Below are 19,871 nucleotides of genomic sequence, written 5' to 3' on the forward strand. Positions count from 1 at the left end.
ACTCTGCCTTCCTTATGGTCCAGCTTTCACATCCATACATGATTACTGGAAAGACCATAGCTGTGACTATACGGATCTTTGCCAGCAGTGATGTCTTTGCTTTTTAATACACTGTCTAAGTGCTCGGGCCTGGTGCACTGGGAAGACCCAGAGGAATCGGGTGGAGAGGGAGGTGGGAGGGGGGATCGGGATGGGGAATACATGTAAATCCATGGCTGATTCATGTCAATGTATGACAAAAGCCACTACAATATTGTAAAGTAATTAGCCTCCAACTAATAAAAATAAATGAAAAACAAACAAAAAAATACACTGTTTAGGTTTGTTATAGCTTTCCTGCCAAGAAGCAAGCATCTTCTAATTTCATTGCTGCAGTCACCATCTGCAGTGATGTTAGAGCCCAAGAAGATGAAAGCTGTTACTGCTTTCACCTTTTCCCCATCTGTTTGCCATGAGATGATGGGACGGGAGGCCATGATCTTAGTTTTTTTTAATATTGAGTTTTAAGCCAGCTTTTTCACTCTCTTCTTTCACCCTCATCAAGAGGTTCTTTAGTTCCTCTTCACTTTCTGCCATTAAAGTGGTATCATCTGCATATCTGAGGTTGTTGATATTTCTCCCTGAAGTCTTGATTCCAGCTTGTAACTCATCCAGCCTAGCATTGAGTGCACAATAAACACCCTTGGACTCCTTTCTCAATTTTGAACCAGTCAGGTGTTCCATATAAGGTTCTAACTGTTGCTTCTTGAGCCACCTACAGGTTTCTCAGGAGACAGGTAAGAAGATGGTCTAGTATTCCCATCTCTTTAAGAGTTTCCACAGTTTGTTATGATTCACAGTCAAAGGCTTTAATGTAGTCAGTGAAACAGAGGTAGGTATTTTCTGGAATTCCCTTGCTTTCTTGCAATTTGATCTCTGGTTCCTCTGCCTTTTCTAAACCCAGCTTGAACATCTAGAAGTTCTTGGTTCATGTAATGCTGAAGCCTAGCTTGTAGGATTTTGATCATAGTTTTACTAGCATTCGAAATGAGTGCAACTGTCCAGTAGTCTGAACATTCTTTAGTACTGCCCTTCTTGGGAATTGGAATGAAGATTCACCTTTTCCAGTCCCGTGGCCACTGCTGGGTTTTCCAAATTTGCTGACATATTGAGTGTGGCACTTTAAGAGCATCATCTTTTAAGATTTTAAGTAGCTCTACTGGAATTCCATCACTTCCAGTAGCTTTTATTGGCAGCAGTACTTCCTAAGACCCACTTGACTTCACACTCCAGAAAGTCTGGCTCTGGGTGAGTGACCCCACCATCATGGTTATCTGGGTCATTAAGATCTTTTTTGTACAGCTCTTCTGTGTATTATATTCAACTGCCACAAAACAAAAATTTTTTAACATTGGTATTTTGTATTATATGTAGTAGATGCAAAATACCAATATTTAAAAAATTGTTTTGTGACAGTTGAATATAATGTGTCATATTATCTTATTTTTACAGTAAACTTGGGCTCAGCCTGTACCTACCATAGTTGATGAAATTCATTCTCAGCCTGTATTCACAGAGGCCCATCCCCTTCCTTCAGGGATATGCAGAAATCTCAGGGCTTCACTGAGTCCGCAGATCTTCATTTGCTGGCTGCTACTCCTGATGCCCTGCCCCCTAGCCATGAGATTTGTTTGAAGGCAGCTATCCTCACTCTCACGTGTGGTGGGCTTGGGTGCAAAATAATCCCTGGTACTTCAGAGCCTCCCCAAGACCTACCATGCAGTCACCCCTTATTTCTCTCTACTTTCAGAACTCTAAAACATCTTCTCCATTCTCTTCATTTCCCTCCGTTTTCTAGTCTTAAAGTTTGGGCGAAACCTCTCTTCTTTTACCCCTATTCCTTCACCCCCACACCCACCCCTGGAGAAGATCCAGATTGATTCCTTTTGGTTTTTGTTTGCTTGGTTTTTGCTTTTTTAAAAAAAATGTTTATTTATTTGGCTGTGCTGGGTTTTAGTTGTGGTGTGCTAATAACTCTTAGTTGCAGCACCCAGCATGCTAATATCCTAATTCTCTGACCAGGGATCAAATGTGCGCCTCTGCATTGGGAGTACAGAGTCCTAACCAGTAGACTACCAAGGAAGTCCGATTTTTTTTTAAAATAATTCCTTATTTCAGAGTTCCCTAAGGTGTGGCCCCTGGACACTAGTATCAGAATAACCTGGGGAGCTTAAAGCTATTGGAGTGGTAAAAGGGACCAAGATTCTGACTTTGTTGGAAGCTCTGCAGAGTTTGAGAACCATGGATGGTCTAGTTCTTGGACTATAAAGGTGTATCTGCTTTTGTGTGGGAGGTAGGAAATTATCTTTTCATTCTTTCTCCTACAACAACAATTTAAAAGCCAATAACTGATATATTCATAGAAGAATATAGGAATCTACTTTTACACGATATCTCCAGGTACACAGCCATAGTATAGGTAGAATATGATTATTCCATACCCTAAAAGGGAAGTGGATCAAGTGCTGAGAATGTAGAAGAGAGCCAGTTTCCAGTGGAAGATGGGATAGCTGAATGAGAAAGGAAGTGTTTGTGCTAGGCCACAAAGGACTTGGAAGGACAGGACTCCCACTGTAGGTATGAACAACCACCACCATTGCAGGTGGTTGGGGAAGGCACCTTGGTTACAGACATTGAAGGACAATAGTGGTACTGCAACCAGAAAACACTTGTTTGATGAAGCATAAAATTAGTGCTTGGGAAGGGCAAGTTTACAATATCCTACCCCAAATCCTGGGGCTGGAAGGGCTTCTCTGTTTCATTTCATATAGCATACTCAAAGAGCACCCTGGGCAAGCACACCTTAATCAAACATATTACTGAGAGTTGAGTCTATAGCCCATGTGAAAATTTAAGGGGACATAAGTTCCTGGCATGTGAAGAGTGATACTGTTTGGAAAGGGAGAAGAAAGTAATTGTGACTTTTATTTATAAATTGTAATGGAATTTTCTTGTTTATATTAAATAGATTTTATTATAAGAGGTCTTCATTATCCTTAGTATTAGAAAAACCCACAAACACATTTCAATGTTTTTTATAGTAAATCACAAAAGAAAGGTCTGATTGGGATATTATTTTGAAAAATGAAACTCACAACTATGAAAAATGTTTAATTGTACAGTTAACAAAATTAAATTATGGCTGCAACTGTGGACCAGTTCTTAGAGGAAAACTCAATTAGGTCTTACTGATTTTGAAGAGAGATGGGTCATTATTTTTCCAATTATCATATTCTTTTATTTAGCAAATGTTTATTTAACCTCTTCATGCCATGTCTTAGGCACTAGAGATAGACAGTGGCAAAGTCTCTCATGGGTCTTATTTTCTAGTGGAAGAAAAGCCCATAAATAAGTATACATTTAAGGGCTATGTAGAAAAATTGAGCAAGATAAGAATATGGAAGTGTGACTTATAGAATATAGAAGTTGTGCAGATGGTGCTCAGAGATAAGACAGCAGGAATGGAGTCCTTCACTTCTGATTTGACTTTACAGCTTGATTTAAAAAAGAATAGCCAAAGGTCTCAACAGTTTTCCCAAGATGCTCTCAATCATATTCAGAGGTTTTTGGAGGACTTAAATCTGTATCTTTCATCCCTCTTCACTTGGTAATTCTGCCAAGTCTTTATTTGTCAATGGTTTTGTGTAATCAGTTTTCCAATAGCACTTTCACTAAAATCTCGTTTTTCATAAGACTGATTTTGCGGATGGTTTGCCTTGTTTGACAGTCTTTAAGTAGGGGACAGCCCCATTCATGCCTGTTGTCACAGTGTAATTTTTAGTAACACTCTTTCACTCTCAGAAGTTCTCAATTTGGACAGTAAATCCATCACCCATTAATCAAAAGATTAAGCAACAAGACTGAGTGTTAAAGCAGGACTAGATGTTTCTAGGTGGTCAGTCTATTCATAAACATTGTTATAAGTTGTGTTTTTCTTTTTTTTTTGGTGTTTTTTTTTTTCATTTATTTTTATTAGTTGGAGGCTAATTACTTTACAGTATTGTAGTGGTTTTTGCCATACATTGACCTGAATCAGCCATGGATTTACATGTGTTCCCCATCCCAATCCCCACTCCCGCCTTCCTCCCCATCCCATCCCTCTGGGTCTTCCCAGTGCACCAGCCCTGAGCACTTGTCTCATGCATCCAACCTGGGCTGGTGATCTGTTTCACCCTTGATAGTATACTTGTTTCAATGCTATTCTCTCAGAACATCCCACTCTCGCCTTCTCCCACAGAGTCCAAAAGTCTGTTCTGTACATCTGTCTCTTTTTCTGTTTTGCATATAGGGTTACCGTTACCATCTTTTTATATTCCATATATATGTGTTAATATACTGTATTGGTGTTTATCTTTTTGGCTAACTTCACTCTGTACAATGGGCTCCAGTTTCATCCGTCTCGTTAGAACTGATTCAAGTAAATTCTTTTTAATGGCTGAGTAATATTCCATTGTATGACCCAGCAGTCCCACTCCTGGGCATACACACTGAGGAAACCAGATCTGAAAGAGACACATGCACCCCAATGTTCATCTCAGCACTGTTTATAATAGCCAGGACATGGAAACAACCTAGATGCCCATCAGCAGACAAATGGATAAGGAAGCTGTGGTACATATGTTGTGTTTTCTTATGAAACTTTGTAACTTTGGAGACTTAGGTAATGAACATTCAACAAAAGAAGACCATTTTTAGAATGATGTGAGTCTTGGAGACCAGCCACACTGGCTGTTTTGAAAGATTAATCTAAACAGAATTGGATGGCCTAGAATTTGTTTCTTTATGTCTTGTAACCTAGACTCTTCATTCCTCAAGACTGAATAACTTTGTTCTTATAATTGATTTTCTCCAGTCTTATTAAAAACCTTTTATGTCTGCGAACATGGTGCTGCGAGCGGGGAGGAGCCGGCGGGCCGTGGTGGGCAGCCTGCGCGCTATCTCAGCAAGCAACTCGCTGTTGGCCGAGGCCCTGGGGGCTGCCGGCGGGTGCCCTACCGGTGCTAGCACCAGCCCCGCTCTGCTGTCTGATAGGAAATTCACCGAAAAACGTGAAAGGGTAATCTCCGAAAACAGTATTGAAACAGTGGGAATCAGTAATTTTGCACAGGAAGCTTTGGGAGATGTTGTTTATTGTAGTCTGCTTGAAGTTGGGACCAAATTGAACAAACAAAAGGAGTTCGGTGCTTTGGAAAGTGTGAAAGCTAGTAGTGAACTCTGTTCAGGAGTGAACTCAGGAGAAGTAACTGAAATTAATAAAGCTGAAGCAGAAAATCCAGGACTTGTCAACAAATCTTGTTCTGAAGATGGCTTGTTATCAAGATGACATTCAGTAACCCTTCAGAACTAGATGAACTAATGAGTGAAGAAGCAGATGAGAAATACTTAAAGTCTATTCAGTGAAAATGGAACCCCTAAATTAACTAGTTTGAAACAACTTAATCAAGCATATTTGTCTTAAATTAGTGGTGAATAGATATTTAAAAAGCAACTTTTAGCAAAAGAAACTACTTATAACAATGTTTCCTGAAGAAAATACCTCTTAATGTCCTAATGACTTCAGATAAACATTGTGCATCTTTTTCACAGCACCCGATGATTTTTAGACTAGGCTCCAGTTATAATATTCAGAATTCCTGAAATTATCTGTGATAAAACTAGTTAGAAAAATTATGTGATTTAAGGATAACATGGTTATCTTAAGCCTTATATAGTATTGTAACTTGCTTACAGCCATCCCTATATTTGGGTCAAAATGATCTTCCCACTAGAAATAACTGGCAGTGGGGAAAGTTTGTTAGTTGTATAGTGTCTGATGAAGAATATTACTCTCTTAATTTTGCAATATACTGTGTTGGCTGGTGCTATTTTTATACAGTGAAGCCTTGCAGGCAAATAAGAAACAGTTTAATAATAAAATATTCAGTTTCTTAATTAAAAAAAATAAAAATCTTTTATGTGATGACTATAGCCATATTTTGCAGTTTTCCTTTTTCAAGAGACCTAAAGGATTGATTACTATAATAAATGAAGGAAAAGCAAAGAATATGGTTTCTCCTTATCTATAATGTCTATGTATGTTTGTATTTCTCAATATAAATGGTGGCTAGAGGGCAAACACAAAAACTTCAGATTCTAAGCCCCCTAATATTCTGTGACCTGAATAGGTAGTATTGGACCTTTATTTATTTATGGAATGTCAAAAAGAACATAAGAGCGTCAAAAAGAAAAACACTAGACGCTTCTTCTCTCTTGATCCTCTGTGAATCTGACTATAAAAAGACTGCAAAGTATTGTTACTGTGCTGGGGCCCAGGCTGTACCACTTTTCTTGCATTTTATACAGTGGGAGTTGACAAGGGATGGGGGTGTGTAGCCAGGATTAGGAAAAGAAGATGCCAATCATATACTTCTATGATTCTTGTCATTCTTGTCTTTATTTGAATAATTATCGTCTTATTCAATAATTGTTTCATTTATAGCACCATCCTCTCTCCAAGGAGAGCTGTGGTCCCTTAGAAATAAGCCAAGAACACTCCTGGCTAGTACTGTGTGTATCATAGGGTAGTAAGGACACAATTATCATACTTAGTAGTAAATTCTAAGCTGCACATTTTTTCATGTTCTAATATCTCTGATACACCTTACAATGATTTTAAAAGCATTGTGTCATAGTATAAATCAGTGGTTTTCTTAAAAGTACACAAAACAATACCTGTTTTAATGGTGTCTTAGATTTGATGAGCTATGTTAGGGATTTTACAATGTTCTTTTTTTTTTTTTTTCTTTAATACTTATTTATTTAGGCTGTGCTGGGTCTGAGTTTTGGTATATGGGATCTAGTCCCCTGACCAGGGATTGAACCCAGGCCTACTGCTTTGGGAGTATGGCGTCTTAGTCACTAAACCACCAGGGAAGTCCCTGTAATATTCTTGGTATAAAATTATTTAGGTTCCAATTGGTGTTATATTGATTGTCAGATGATATTCAATGTAGTGAAACTTGGGATAAGTATTTTTTTTAAAGGGACATTATCTTGAAGTGAGCATTAAGTGTCAAAAAGGTTGAAGGACACTAAAGGAGGCCGCCCACCTCATGGTAGATCCAAGAATTGGAATTTGAAGCAAAAGGGGAGAGCATTTTGTCTTGATAGGGGCATAGTCAGTCAGTCAGTTCAGTCGCTCTGTCATGTCCCACTCTTTGCAGATAAACTGACGTGCTTGTCATTAGGTTTTATATGTATATATAGTTTATTTTTTTAATTGAAGAATAATTGCTTTACAGAATTTTGTTGTTTTCTGTCAGACATCAACATGAATCAGCCATAGGTATACATATGTCCCCTCCCTTTTGAACCTCCCTCCGACCTCCCTACCCATCCCACCCTTCTAGGTTGATACAGAACCCTTGTTTGAATTCTCTGAGATGTACAGCAAATCCCCATTGGCTCTCTGTTTCACATATAGTAGTGTAAGTTTCCATGTTACACTCTCCATACATCTCACCCTCTCCCCGTGTCCATAGGTTTGTTCTCTCTGTGTGTGTTTCTCCATTGCTGCTCTGCCAATAAGTTCTTCAGTACCATCTTCCTAGATTCCATATATATGTGTTAGTATACGATGCTTATCTTTCTCTTTCTGACTTACTTCACTCTGTATAATAGGCTCTAGGTTCATCCACCTCATTAGATGTAGGCCTCTGAGATGTCTTCCAGGTCAGACTAAAAACTGAGATCTGGTGTCAAGCACAGGGGCTATAGCGATTTGTCTTGAGTCTCAAAATAGCACTTTTGCTTTGGCAGTTAAGCAAGAAAAACTAAAGGGATGGGTGCTTTTCTTCAAATGAAAAAATTCCATTAATCTCTTGAAATGTTAATGTCTTTCTGCTTCAGCAAAAAGGCTGAGTTGATGGTTCTGTCTTATAACCTAATCACTCTACCTGGTTTTCTGTCACAGATTGCATTCTCCCAGCACAGCAATTTTATGGACCTAGTACAGTTCTTCGTGACCTTCTTCAGGTAATTTCACTTATACAACCTATCTGTTCTTTTGATTTGGGTACTTAATTTAATTAATTACCAACCCATGAAAGGTAAATGAATAATCTTGTGTTTGCAGAACAGATCAAACTAACTTTATATATGTTCCTGAACAGTTACATGTCAGTTACAATACTGTATGTTCAATCTAATTTGATAAAATGAAGATATTTGGTTTGTATGTTCTGGCTTTTTGAGGTAGCTTTTCATGTACCCTATACTAAAATGTAGGTAATTTGACTTTTCATATGGGGAAGATTTGGAGTTGAAATAACAGAAAATAATGATTACTGATGTGAGCTACATATATGCTGCTGCTTGTTCAAGAGATGTTTCAGGTGATTATCTAGAGTTTTAAACCTAAAAGTTTAAAACCTAAATTGTTTGTTAGGCCTTGAGATCCTTTTGTTTTTATAGTTTCTTTTTCAGTTTAACATTATTTTTAAGAAAATACTATTACACATAATTGAAAAAGTGCTACAGTGTTTGTAAGAGGAAGCAACAGCATCGTGTCCCACAACTTTAAATTATTTTACTTGTTTTTTACTTCTCCATGCTTTAAACTCTTTCTTGATTTTTCAATTCTGTTATCTTTTGATGTCCTACTGATAAGGGCATCAAAGATAAAGATTTATTATCTTATGTTACCTCTCCCAGCAACTCCCTACACACTCTAAACACATATAGATTCCCCTTCATCCCACTTATGTAATATAGTTATATCACAATGTTTGGCTAAATCAGGAGTCCCTATTTATGTTGTTATAACCATAAAACCTCCCATTTGCTGCTGAGTTGAACTCTAATTATATGTCCCCATTTTTTGGATGGGTGAATCACTTTTTGCTTGTACTAAATGTAATATTTGCCATATTTAGGGTTTTTAATTGTTTGGTTTTCTATGTAGCTACCCTTGATTTACCCCTATACTTTGACAGAACTGAACACTCTCTTGATGTGGTCAAACACAAGAAGATACTTTCCTGGTTTTAGTTTCTCTTGGCCTAGATAATCATAAACATAAAGAGAATTATCACAAATTCTCTTGCCTCTGCTCTAGGACCCAAACCTGCTGCTCCCAAGTGCACTAGTTGTTTTTGAGGCCTGCTGCACAACTGTCATCTTGGGAATTTCTTTAGCCTTCTTATGTTGAAGTTTCTGTCTCCTTCATCCCGTGTCTTCGTCCCCCTGTTTATTCCCACCTTATACACATTCTCCAGGAAGTTTTTTCTGAGGAAAGGTGCATGTAGAGGTGACTTTTCTATGACCTTTCCTGTCCAAAAATGTCTTAGTTTTACCCTCACATTTTATTGAAATTTGAATACAGAATTCTAGGTTAGAAACACCTTCCATCAGAATTTAGAAAGCATGGACTTCTGTGGTGGTCCAGTTTTAAGACTCTGTGCTTCTGATTCAGTGGGCATGTGTTCCGTACCTAGTCAGATAAGTGCCATGTGCCACACGTTGTGGCCAAAAAAAAAGAATTTTGAAGGCATTATGCTGTTTCTTCTAGCTTCTAGTATTAATATTGAGAAAGTTAGTGTCATTATCATTTCCACTGTTTGTATGGGATCTGTCTTCTCTCTTTAATAAATATATATTGAAGTATAATATCTTTATATTATACACTTAGAAATTGTAAGCTTAATGAGTTAATCACAAATTGAATACTCTCGTTTAACTATTATTACCTGGGACAAGAGTTTTTTTTTGCCCCACGGTATTACAAGTATCCTAGAAGTTACCTTATATTTACCTTAGTGACAGCCCCTTTCCTCTTTCCCAAAGCTGACCATTTACCTAACCACTAAAACAATATATTGCATTTGCCCATTTTTAATTTTTTATTTAAATTAAAACAAGGCAGAAAATTTTAAATGATTTGCACTAAATGATGAAAATATTAAGAGCTTGTGGGACAGAGTTAAAGTTGTATTTATCTATGAAATAGAAATCGAATCAGGTACATGGAGAACAGACTGGTGGCTACCAAGGGAGAAGGAGTTGGGGGAGGGTTGCAGTGAGAAGCTGGGGTTTGCACATATAAGCTTCTATATGTACAGTGGATAAACAACAAAGTCCTACTGTATAACACAGAACTGTATTCATTCAATATCCTATGCTAAACAATAATGGAAAAGAATATTTTAAAAAAGAATGTATGTGTATAACTGAATCACTTTGCTGAACAGCAGTAATTAATACAACATTGTAAATCAACTGTGCTTCAGTTAAAAATAATAAATAAACATTTTTAAAGAAAACAAAAAGTGTATTTAGAGGATATAGCTTTAAATCTGTGGTTCTCAACCTTAACTGCATAGTAGAATCACTTGAGGAGCTTTTGATGCCCAGGCTACATCCCAGAGCCGTTACATCAGAATCTGTAGGGGTGGAACTCAAGCATTTAAAAGCTCAAGTGATTTCAACTTGCAGCTAAGGTTGAGATCACCACTTTATAAAAGCATATGTTGGAAAACAAAGAACAGGCCTCTCAATAAATGAGAGAAAGAACTACTAATTAAATGTAAAGAAAAGAAGAAAGGAATATAAGTAGAGCAAAAATTAATGATATAGGGGAAGAAGTACAGTAGAGAGGATTGAAAGAACCACAGATTGGACCTTTGAAAAGAATAATATTGATAATCACTAGCAAGAGTGACCAAGAGAAAAAGAAAGAAGATACAAATAATTAGAAATTAAAAGGGGGGAGGGACGTTACTGCAAATCCTGCACACATTTTTTTCCTTTAGAAAACTATTTAATGAGCAGCTTTATGCAAATAAACTTGAAAATGGAACAGATGGAATGAAACAACTAAAAAACAGAATGAAACAATATACAGTTTACCAACACTGACACAGAAGGAATAGAAAACTGAATAGTTCTGTATCTATTTTAAAACAATACATAATTAAAAATTTTCTCACAAAGATAACTCTAGGCCCACGTGCCTTTGTTGGTAACTTACAACATTTTAAGGAAGAAATAATAATCAATATTAACTAAACCTTCTAGAAAACAGAAAAGAATACTCACTAGTTCGTTTTATGAACTTAGCACAACCTGACAAGAATAATATGAGAATGGAATTTACAAGCCAGTCTCACTCATGAATAAGGAAGCAAAAATCCGCCAATAATGTAAAAAGACTTCTATATCATAACCTAGTTGGGTTTATTCCAGAAATTGCAAGGCTGGTTTAGCATCAGAAAATCAGTCAGTGTAATTCACATTGATTGCATAAAGAAGACTAATACAATCATCTTAAATCAGTGGGGGAAAAGCATTTGATAAAATTTAATATCATCCATTTTAAAAACTCTTAGGAAACTAGGAATAGAAAGAAGCTTAAAATCTGATAAAGACATGCTGCGGAGCAACTAAGCCCGTGCATCACAACTACTGAGCCTGCACTCTAGAACCTGTGAACTTCACCTGCTCAGCCTGCACGCTGCCACTACTGAAGCCCACGTGCCCAGAGTCAGCACTCTGCAACAAGAGAAGCCACCACAGTGAGAAGCCCACACACTGCAACTAGAGAGTAACCGCCATCACTGGAACTAGAGAAAGCCTGTGCACAGCAGCAAAGACCCAGTGCAACAATAAATAAATTTTAAAAATCTAATAAAGGAATAACATGTAAAGCCATCAGCAGTCCACATTCTTAATGGTAAAATATTAGAAGCTTTCCCTTTGAGTTTGGAAACAAGAGAAAGACAAAAACTATCACTTAGTTTATTTAACATTGTTGATAGAGATTCTAGCCAATACAATAAGACAAGAAAAATCAATATATGAAAATTAGAAAAAGGCATTACTTACATTATTGTATTCATAGAAATTAAAGGATCTGCAGATTAACTATTAGAATTAATAGATGAGTTCAGCAAAGTTACTAGACACAAGGGCGTATTAAGAGCCCAACCTGTCTACTCCTCTGTGAAGTCTTCTTCTGTCATATTCACCCCAGGGTCCACCCTTCCTTGGACTTCACTCTACTCATGTTTTTATTATACCACTTAGTCGCCTTTAACAGTCTAGCAGTTAAGGGCATCCCATCTATAAATGAACATGTGATTTGACATGCACAGATGAACAGGGCCAATTAGAGGTCTCTCCTACAAGTTTTAAACTGAGTTCTGAGAACTTGAAACAGTTATCTATGACTCTCAGCCTTAGTTGGATGAGTGAGTGAGATTCTGGATCTGTCCTGCATTTCTTAACTAAACTCTCATTTTCTTTTTCATTTTCCTTTTGTACTACATTCTGTGTGAGCTCCTCAGCTCATTAATTTAGTTCAGTGTTGGGTCCATTTCTTTTATTGAGTCATCTGGTGAGATTTTTTTTTTTAACATTTGCATTTGATTTCTAGTATATTATTCCTTGTAGCCCGTTTCAAGTTTATGAATGCAGTTTACTTTCATATTCCTTTCTGAGATTAATAAATTTTATTATATTATTTTGAAATCTTATTTTGTGCTATTAATAACTGTCTCAGATGTCATCTGTTGTTTTTTGGTACCTCTCTTTCACAGCGTTGGTTTTTCTCAATGTCTGATTTTTTTTATCGTGTTGAAGATTCCATGTTTACTTGTGTATGGATGCCATTTCTGTCTGTCACAGCCTCCAGTGAGTGTGGAGTATAGATGGAGAGTGTGCTGGTGGATTAGGTATATTGTTAGTTTGTCTTCTGAATGAGAGAGGATCCATCCCGCCTGGCCTCTCCAGCCCAAGGACCAGTGCTCACTACCTTATTTGCTGTCTTCAGTTGCTCAGCACAAGCAGGGAGGAGAGAAGAAGCCATCTGGTGTGGCCACTCTGAAGGCAGCTCCCCCCGCACTCTGGAAGTTCCCCAGAACACTCTCCCTCCTTGTATCTGTATACTCTAGACTTTATTTTTTTTTTCTCTTTCTCTCTTTCTTTCTTCCTTTCTTCCTTCTTTCTCTCCTTCTCCCCCTTTTCTTTCCCTCTCTCACACACTAGATATGAGATAAGTGGTTAAATACAAATTAATTCATGGTTTTAAGACCTCCTCTGGATTTTTTGTGGGTTGTAAGGGAGCCAAAATCAACCGAAATAGTCTTGGTGAGACTGTGATGGTTGGGACTAGGGTGGGGGAACAGAGGTAGGGCAGGTCAATGTTTTTGATAGCTATAACTGCTGGGATGTGGTAAGGGAATGCCTGTTGGGTGTAAAAGGGAAAGAAGTGACTTGGAACTGGCAGCATAATTTGTCAATTAGTGATGTGGGGAAGATGGGTGAGGAAGGATCAGAAAATTATGCTGCAAATGGAGCTGGCAGACTTCCATCAGAAAACACAGAGACAGAAGATGGCCAGGGTCAAGCTCTGGAAGAGCTTTCTCCCATGAGAGAAAAAAAGACACTCCTGAATAACGTCTCCATAAATGTGTTATAAAAAATAGTTAATTCAAAAAAAAAAAAGAAAAAAAAATAGTTAATTCAGGGACTTCCCTGGTGGTCAAGTGGCTAAGACTCTGAACTCCCAATGCAGGGGGCCCAGGTTCGTTCCCTGGTCAGGGAACTAGATCCCACATACCATAGCTAAAAGTTTGAATGTGTCAATTTAAGAACCCACATGGGGCAGCTAAGAACTGGCTCAGCCAAATAAAAGAAATAAAATTTTTTAAAAAAAGTTAATTCAGACTCAGAGACCCTGTAATTTTTTTATACCCTTCTGTATTATTTAAATTACTTTGTGTTTAAATCTGATAAAGATAAATTTTAAAAATGTTTTAAATCAAAATTAAAGATAGGTTCTTCTTTTTTAAAGCTGAGTAATAGTCTCTGTAAAGATAAACCACACTTTGTTTATTCACCTCCTGATAGACACTTGCATTGTTTCCTGTTTTTGACTATTACAGATAAAGCCATTATGAACACTTGTATAAAAAATAGGGGAGGGGATGGTCCTGTCACATAGGAGATTTCAAGGGTTTTAGGAGCTCTGTGCCAGAAACTTGGGACAAAGACCATATGTATATTTCTTACTGTACCACACTCATCTTCCAGTTTTGCCACAGTGTCACTTCCTCCAAGATTGCATCAGTGAACCCCCAAACTAAATTCTCTCCCTTTGTTCCACTCTCCCATGGAACTGTATTGCTTATCATCATGGTCCTATCATAGTTTTACTTTGTACTCTCCGTGTCCACAATTAGGTTCTAAGCTTCAAAAGAGTAAGTACAGTGTCTTTCTTTTGTTCACCCTTGTATACATGCACACTTTCAGCATCTAGTACAGAGTCATGCTCAGATATATATGGAAAGTAAAGTAGACCTTCAGGAAAAGTGCAGAGCCATGAGGAACCATACACACCAACCTTGAAAAAGCTCATGGTTCTGGCTGATGGGGATGTAGAGGCCGTATGCTAAGTAACTCCAGTTATCAGGTGTGTTATGTTCTTGGACGATGTGTACAGAATGTAGTGACTCTGCTGCCAGGGACCAACCCAGTGAGGATTAGTCCCTGCAGCTGATTGGTGGAAGACTGAATGACATCACTAGAATTGTTCAGAGGAGCATCTTTAGGGACCTCAGAATCTTTTGCAGTAAACAAGGACAGATGGTGTTCTCATCACTTCTCCCTTTTTTTGAATGTTCTTTGGGAAAGAATGCAGAACTTTGATTTCTCTGGATTTTGTTTAGGAACTAGGAATGATGAGCATTTAACTGAGAATAGAGTCCTTTTCATGAACATGAATGAGGAAGCAGATATTTTCCCAGAGCAAGTTAACTAGGTTCACATACATGAAACGTAAGGGGAGAAGGGAAGTTATCCAGGTAATCCTAAGCATCTGAAGAATGGCTCATAGAATACAGAAAGAGGATTAGATTTGGGGGTGGGAGTAGAAGGGGATAGCTCAGTGATTCAAGTGAGAAAATATTAATGTGAGGTAAGTTAGAAAAGAACTCCCAGACTTGGGCACAGTGAAAAGTAAATTCTAGATCCTGATAAATCCATTAAGTCCTCTTTGTGTTATATTTAAATGCTTCCCCAGACTCCAGTAGGAGCCTTGTGTATAAAGAAGGAATTAATAAGAATAATTTGCTTGCTTGCTCTGAAAATCAAATGAGGTGATGTAGGTGAAAGAGCTTTGTATCTGGGAGTGATGTAGGAGTGTGGTCAGCATAATGACTGTTTATTAGTAAAGAGAGAGAGACAGACTGATGTTCTATGAAAATCGGTGTGACTGGGGTTAAATGTGCCTTAGATGATAGCATTTGGATAAAAATAAAAAGGAGAAGCTGGGAATGTCCAATAGGAGGGACTGTAATGGGAATTCCTGATATAGGCAAGGTATGTTTTTGTAAAACTTCTAATTATCTGAACTTCCTCTAAGGTTGTTGCCAGATTGACAGCGGACATTTTGACAGTTCCATGTCTTGTTGATCACTTTATTTTCCAGAAGATAGAAGTGATGCAAAGTCCTGCCACTAGATTAGATCCTGTAACTAGATTAGATCCTGTCTGATCTCATTGAGATCAGAATGGTAAAGTGTAAATCATAGGAACTTGGGAAGAAGCAGCAATGTCTCATAATTAGATTGGTTGGGACGTCAAAGCCAGGCCAAGAAATGAGTATGTTGTTTTTGAAAGGCTAGATTTGTAAGGGCAGTAAAAGGAAATTTTAGCACACTCTCAAAAGTATCATTCTATATACACTATTAAGCTGGTGAAAAACATCTCCCAACACAGAGCTCTCAGACAGATTGTGAGTTTTCAAAGACATGTACAAAAGATATAAAAAAACAACCTCGAATCAAGACAAATTTCTGAGAATAGTCTCAGAAAAGTGTAAGCCTCTGATAAACAGGGACAGGTTTAGAACAAAAAAGGTCAAAGGGTTTTGTTGTAAGTACAGAGCTGAAAAGAAATGACAGTGCTCACTTCGGCAGCACATATACTAAAATCGGAACGATACAGAGAAGATTAGCATGGCCCCTGCGCAAGGATGACATGCAAATTCGTTAAGCGTTCCATATTTTTAAAAAAAAAGAAATGACAGCCCCTAGTCAAGAGCCAGTGTCCTTGCATTGAAAGAGCAATAAACTTCTTTAAGAATCATCTTTGAAGGCCAAAAGAATGTTAATAATTGCCAAGACTGAGTAATGAACATATAGAGATTAACTGGTTTGGTCTTTCTACTTTTGTGCATTTGAAAATTCCCATGATTTTGTAAAAACTTGTTGTTCAGTCATTCAGACATGTCCAACTCTTTGCAAATCATGGACTGCAGCCCTCCAGGCTTCCCTGTCCTTCACTATCTCCCAGAATTCTCTCAGACTCCTTTCCATTGAGTCAGTAATGCCATCCAGCCATCTCATCCTCTGTTGCCCCCTTATCCTCCTGCACTCATTCTTTCCCAGCATCAGGGTCTTTGCCAGTGAGCTCTTTGCATCATATGACCAAAGAATTGGAGCTTCAGCTTCAGCATCAGTCCTTCCAATGAATATTCAGAGTTGATTTCCTTTAGGTTGACTGGTCGGGTCTCCTTGCAGTCCAAGGGACTCTCAAGAGTTTTCTCAAGCACCACAGTTCGAAAGCATCAGTTTTTCAGTGCTCAGCCTTCTTTATGGTCCAGCTCTCACATCTGTATATGACTAGTGGAAAAACCATAGCTTTGACTAGACATATCTTTGTCAGCAAAGTGATGTCTCTGCTTTTTAATATGCTATCTAGGTTTGTCATAGCTTTTCTTTCATGGAGCAAGCATCTTCTAATTTCATGGCTGCAGTCACCATGATTTTGGAGTCCAAGAAAATAAAGTCTGTCACTGTTTCCTTTTTCTCCCATCTGTTTGCCGTGAAATGATGGGAAAGATGCCATGATCTTAGTTTTTTGAATGTTGAGTTTTAAGACAGAATTTTCACTCTCCTCTTTTACCTTCATCAAGAGATTCTTTAGTTCCTGTTCATTTTCTGCCATTAGGGTGGTGTCATCTGAATATCTGAGGTTATTGGTATTTCTCCTGGCATTCTTGATTCCATCTTGTGCTTCATCCAGCCTGGCATTTTGCATGATGTACTCTGCATATAAGTTAAATAAGCAGGGTGACAATATATAGCCTTGATGTACTCTTTTCCCAATTTTGAACCAGTCTGTTGTTCCTGTCCAGTTCTAACTGTTGCTTCTTGACCCACATAAAGATTTCTCAGGAGGTAGGTAAGGTAGTCTGGTATTCATCTCTTAAAATTTTCCAGTTTGTTGTGATACACATAGTCAAAGGCTTTAGCGTAATCGATGAAGCAAAAGTAGATGTTTTTCTGGAATTCTTTTGGTTTTTCTATGATCCAACAGATGTTGGAAACTTGACCTCTGGTTCCTCTGCCTTTTCTAAATCCAGCTTGTACATCTGGAAGTTCTGGGTTCACGTACTGTTGAAGCCTAGCTTGAAGGATTTTGAGCATTACCTTGATAGCATATGAAATGAGAGACAACATATGGTAGTTTGGACATTCTTTGGCATTGCCTTTCTTTGGGATTGGAATGGAAACTGACCTTTTCCAGTCCTGTGGCCACTGCTTGAGGTTTCCAAATTTGTTGGCATATTGAGTGCAACACTTTGACAGCATCATCTTTTAGGATTTGAAGTAACTCAAGAATTCCATCACCTCTACCAGCTTTATTCATAGTAGTGCTTCCTAACACCCACTGGACTTCACACTCCAGCATGTCTGGCTCTAGGTTAACCACACCATTGTGGTTTTCTGGGTCATTAAGACCTTTTTTGTACAGTTATTTTGTGTATTCTTGCCACCTCTTCTTAATATCTTCTGCTTCTGTTAGGTCCTTACCATTTTTGTCCTTTACTGTGCCCATCTTTGCATGAAGTGTTCCCTTGGTATCTCTAATTTTCTTGAAGAGATCTCCAGTTTTTCCCATTCTATTGTTTTCCTCTTTCTTTGCACTTAAGAAGGCTTTCTTATCTCTCCTTGCTAATCTCTGGAACTCTGCATTCAGATGGATATATCTTTCTTTTTCTCCTTTGCCTTTAGCTTCTCTTTTTTCAACTGTTTGTAAGGCTTCCTCAGACAACCATTTCCCTTACTGCATGTCTTTTTCTTGGGGATGGTTTTGATCACTGCCTCCTGTACAATGTTATGAACCTCCGTCCATAGTTCTTCAGGCACTCTGTCTATCAGATCTAATTCCTTGAGTCTATTTGTCATGTCTACTGTATAATTGTAAGGGAATTGATTTAGGTCTTACCTGAATGACCTAGAGGTTTTCCCTACTTTCTTCAATTTAAGCCTGAATTTTGCAATAAGAGCTCATGATCTGAGCCACAGTCAGCTCCAGGTCCTGGTTTTTGTTTTGTTTTGTTCTTCCTGGCTGTGCTGGGTCCCAGTTGCGGTATGTGGGATCTAGTTCCCCAACCAGGGATCAAACCTGGGACCCCTGCTTTGGGAGCCCAGAGTCCTAACCACTGGACCCTCTGGGTCCAGTTTTTGCTGACTGTATAGAGCTTCTCCATTTTCTGCTGCAAAGAATATAATCAGTCTGATTTTGGTATTAACCATCTGGTGATGTCCATATGTAGAGTCATCTCTTGTGTTGTTGGAAGAGGGCGTTTGCTATGATCAGTGCGTTCTCTTGGCAGAACTCTGTTAGCCTTTGCTTTGCTTCATTTTGTACTCCAGTTACTCCAGGTATCTCTTGACTTCCTACTTTTGCATTCCTATCCCCTATGATGAAAAGGACAGCTTTTTTTTCTCTTTTTTTTTTATGTTATTTCTAGAAGGTCTTGTAGGTCTTCATAGAACCATTCAGCTTCAGTTTCTTTGGCATTAGTGGTTGGGGCATAGGCTTGGCATTGCCAAGTAATGCTTGGGGCATTACTGTAATGTTGAATGGTTTGCCTTGGAAACAAACTGAGATCATTCTGTTGTTTTTGAGGTTGCACCCAAGTACTGTATTTCATACTCTTTTGTTGACTGTGAGGGCCACTCCATTTCTTGTAAGGGATTCTTGCCCACAGCAGTAGATATAATGGTCATCTGAATTAAATGTGCCCGTTCCCATCATTTTAGTTCACTCATTCCTAAAATGTCAATGTTCACTCTTGCCATCTCCTGTTTGACCGCATCCAATTTACCTTCATTCATGAACCTCACATTCCAGGTTCCTATGCAATATTGTTCTTTACAGCATCTGACTTTACTTTCACCTCCAGACACATCCACAACTGGGTGTTGTTTCCATTTTGGCTCAGCCTCTTCATTCTTTCTGGAGCTATTTCTCTGCTCTTCCCCAGTAGCGTATTGGATACCTACTGACCAGGGCAAGGGGGAGGGGCTCATCTTTCAGTGTAGTATCTTTTTGCCTTTTCATACTGTTCATGGGGTTCTTATGGCAAGAATGCTGAAGTGGTTTGCCATTCCCTTCTCCAGTGGACCACATTGTGTCAGAACTCTCCACCATGACATGTCCTTCTTGGGTGGCCCTGCACAGCATGGCTCAGTTTCATGGAGTTAGACAAGGCTGTGATCCAAGTGATCATTTTGGTTAGTTTTCTGTGATTGTGGTTTTCATTCTATCTCCCTTCTAATAGATGAGGGTAAGAGGCCTGTGCAAGCTTCCTGATGGGAAGGACTGGCTGTGGGGAAAACTGGGTTTTTCTCTGGTGGGCAGGGCCATGCTCAGTAAATCTTTAATCCAATTTTCTGCTAATAGGTGGAGCTGTGCTCCCTCTCTTGTAGTTTGACCTGAAGCAGCACAGTCCTAGGGTCTGCAGTCTCTATGGTAGGGCTGTAGGCTTTATAGTAGGGCTAATG

The 19,871-nt window shown here is 38.4% G+C and overlaps 1 protein-coding gene and 1 non-coding gene across 4 annotated transcripts in view; both read left to right on the forward strand.

The window, feature by feature from the left end:
* Positions 1–19,871, forward strand: part of ATRN (attractin) — a 180,632-nt gene that overhangs the window by 135,880 nt on the left and 24,881 nt on the right. Inside the window, exons 25-26 of one of the 3 annotated variants that reach the window (XM_020877060.2) lie at positions 7,991–8,052; positions 11,403–11,724. The exons of 1 other annotated variant lie outside the window; for it this stretch is intronic. In XM_020877060.2, the coding sequence (XP_020732719.1) occupies positions 7,991–8,052; positions 11,403–11,460 (120 nt within the window). In that variant the 3' untranslated portion in view covers positions 11,461–11,724. Of the gene's footprint in view, positions 1–7,990; positions 8,053–11,402; positions 11,725–19,871 lie in introns of those variants that run through there. One more of the 3 variants, XM_020877059.2, reaches the window with a different exon arrangement.
* Positions 15,977–16,083, forward strand: LOC139036896 (U6 spliceosomal RNA). Its single transcript, XR_011489750.1, has one exon. It is a non-coding gene; the product is annotated as a U6 spliceosomal RNA (small nuclear RNA).

Source organism: Odocoileus virginianus, chromosome 9, assembly GCF_023699985.2.
Source record: "Odocoileus virginianus isolate 20LAN1187 ecotype Illinois chromosome 9, Ovbor_1.2, whole genome shotgun sequence".
In the NCBI taxonomy this organism is placed as follows: Eukaryota; Metazoa; Chordata; class Mammalia; order Artiodactyla; family Cervidae; genus Odocoileus; species Odocoileus virginianus.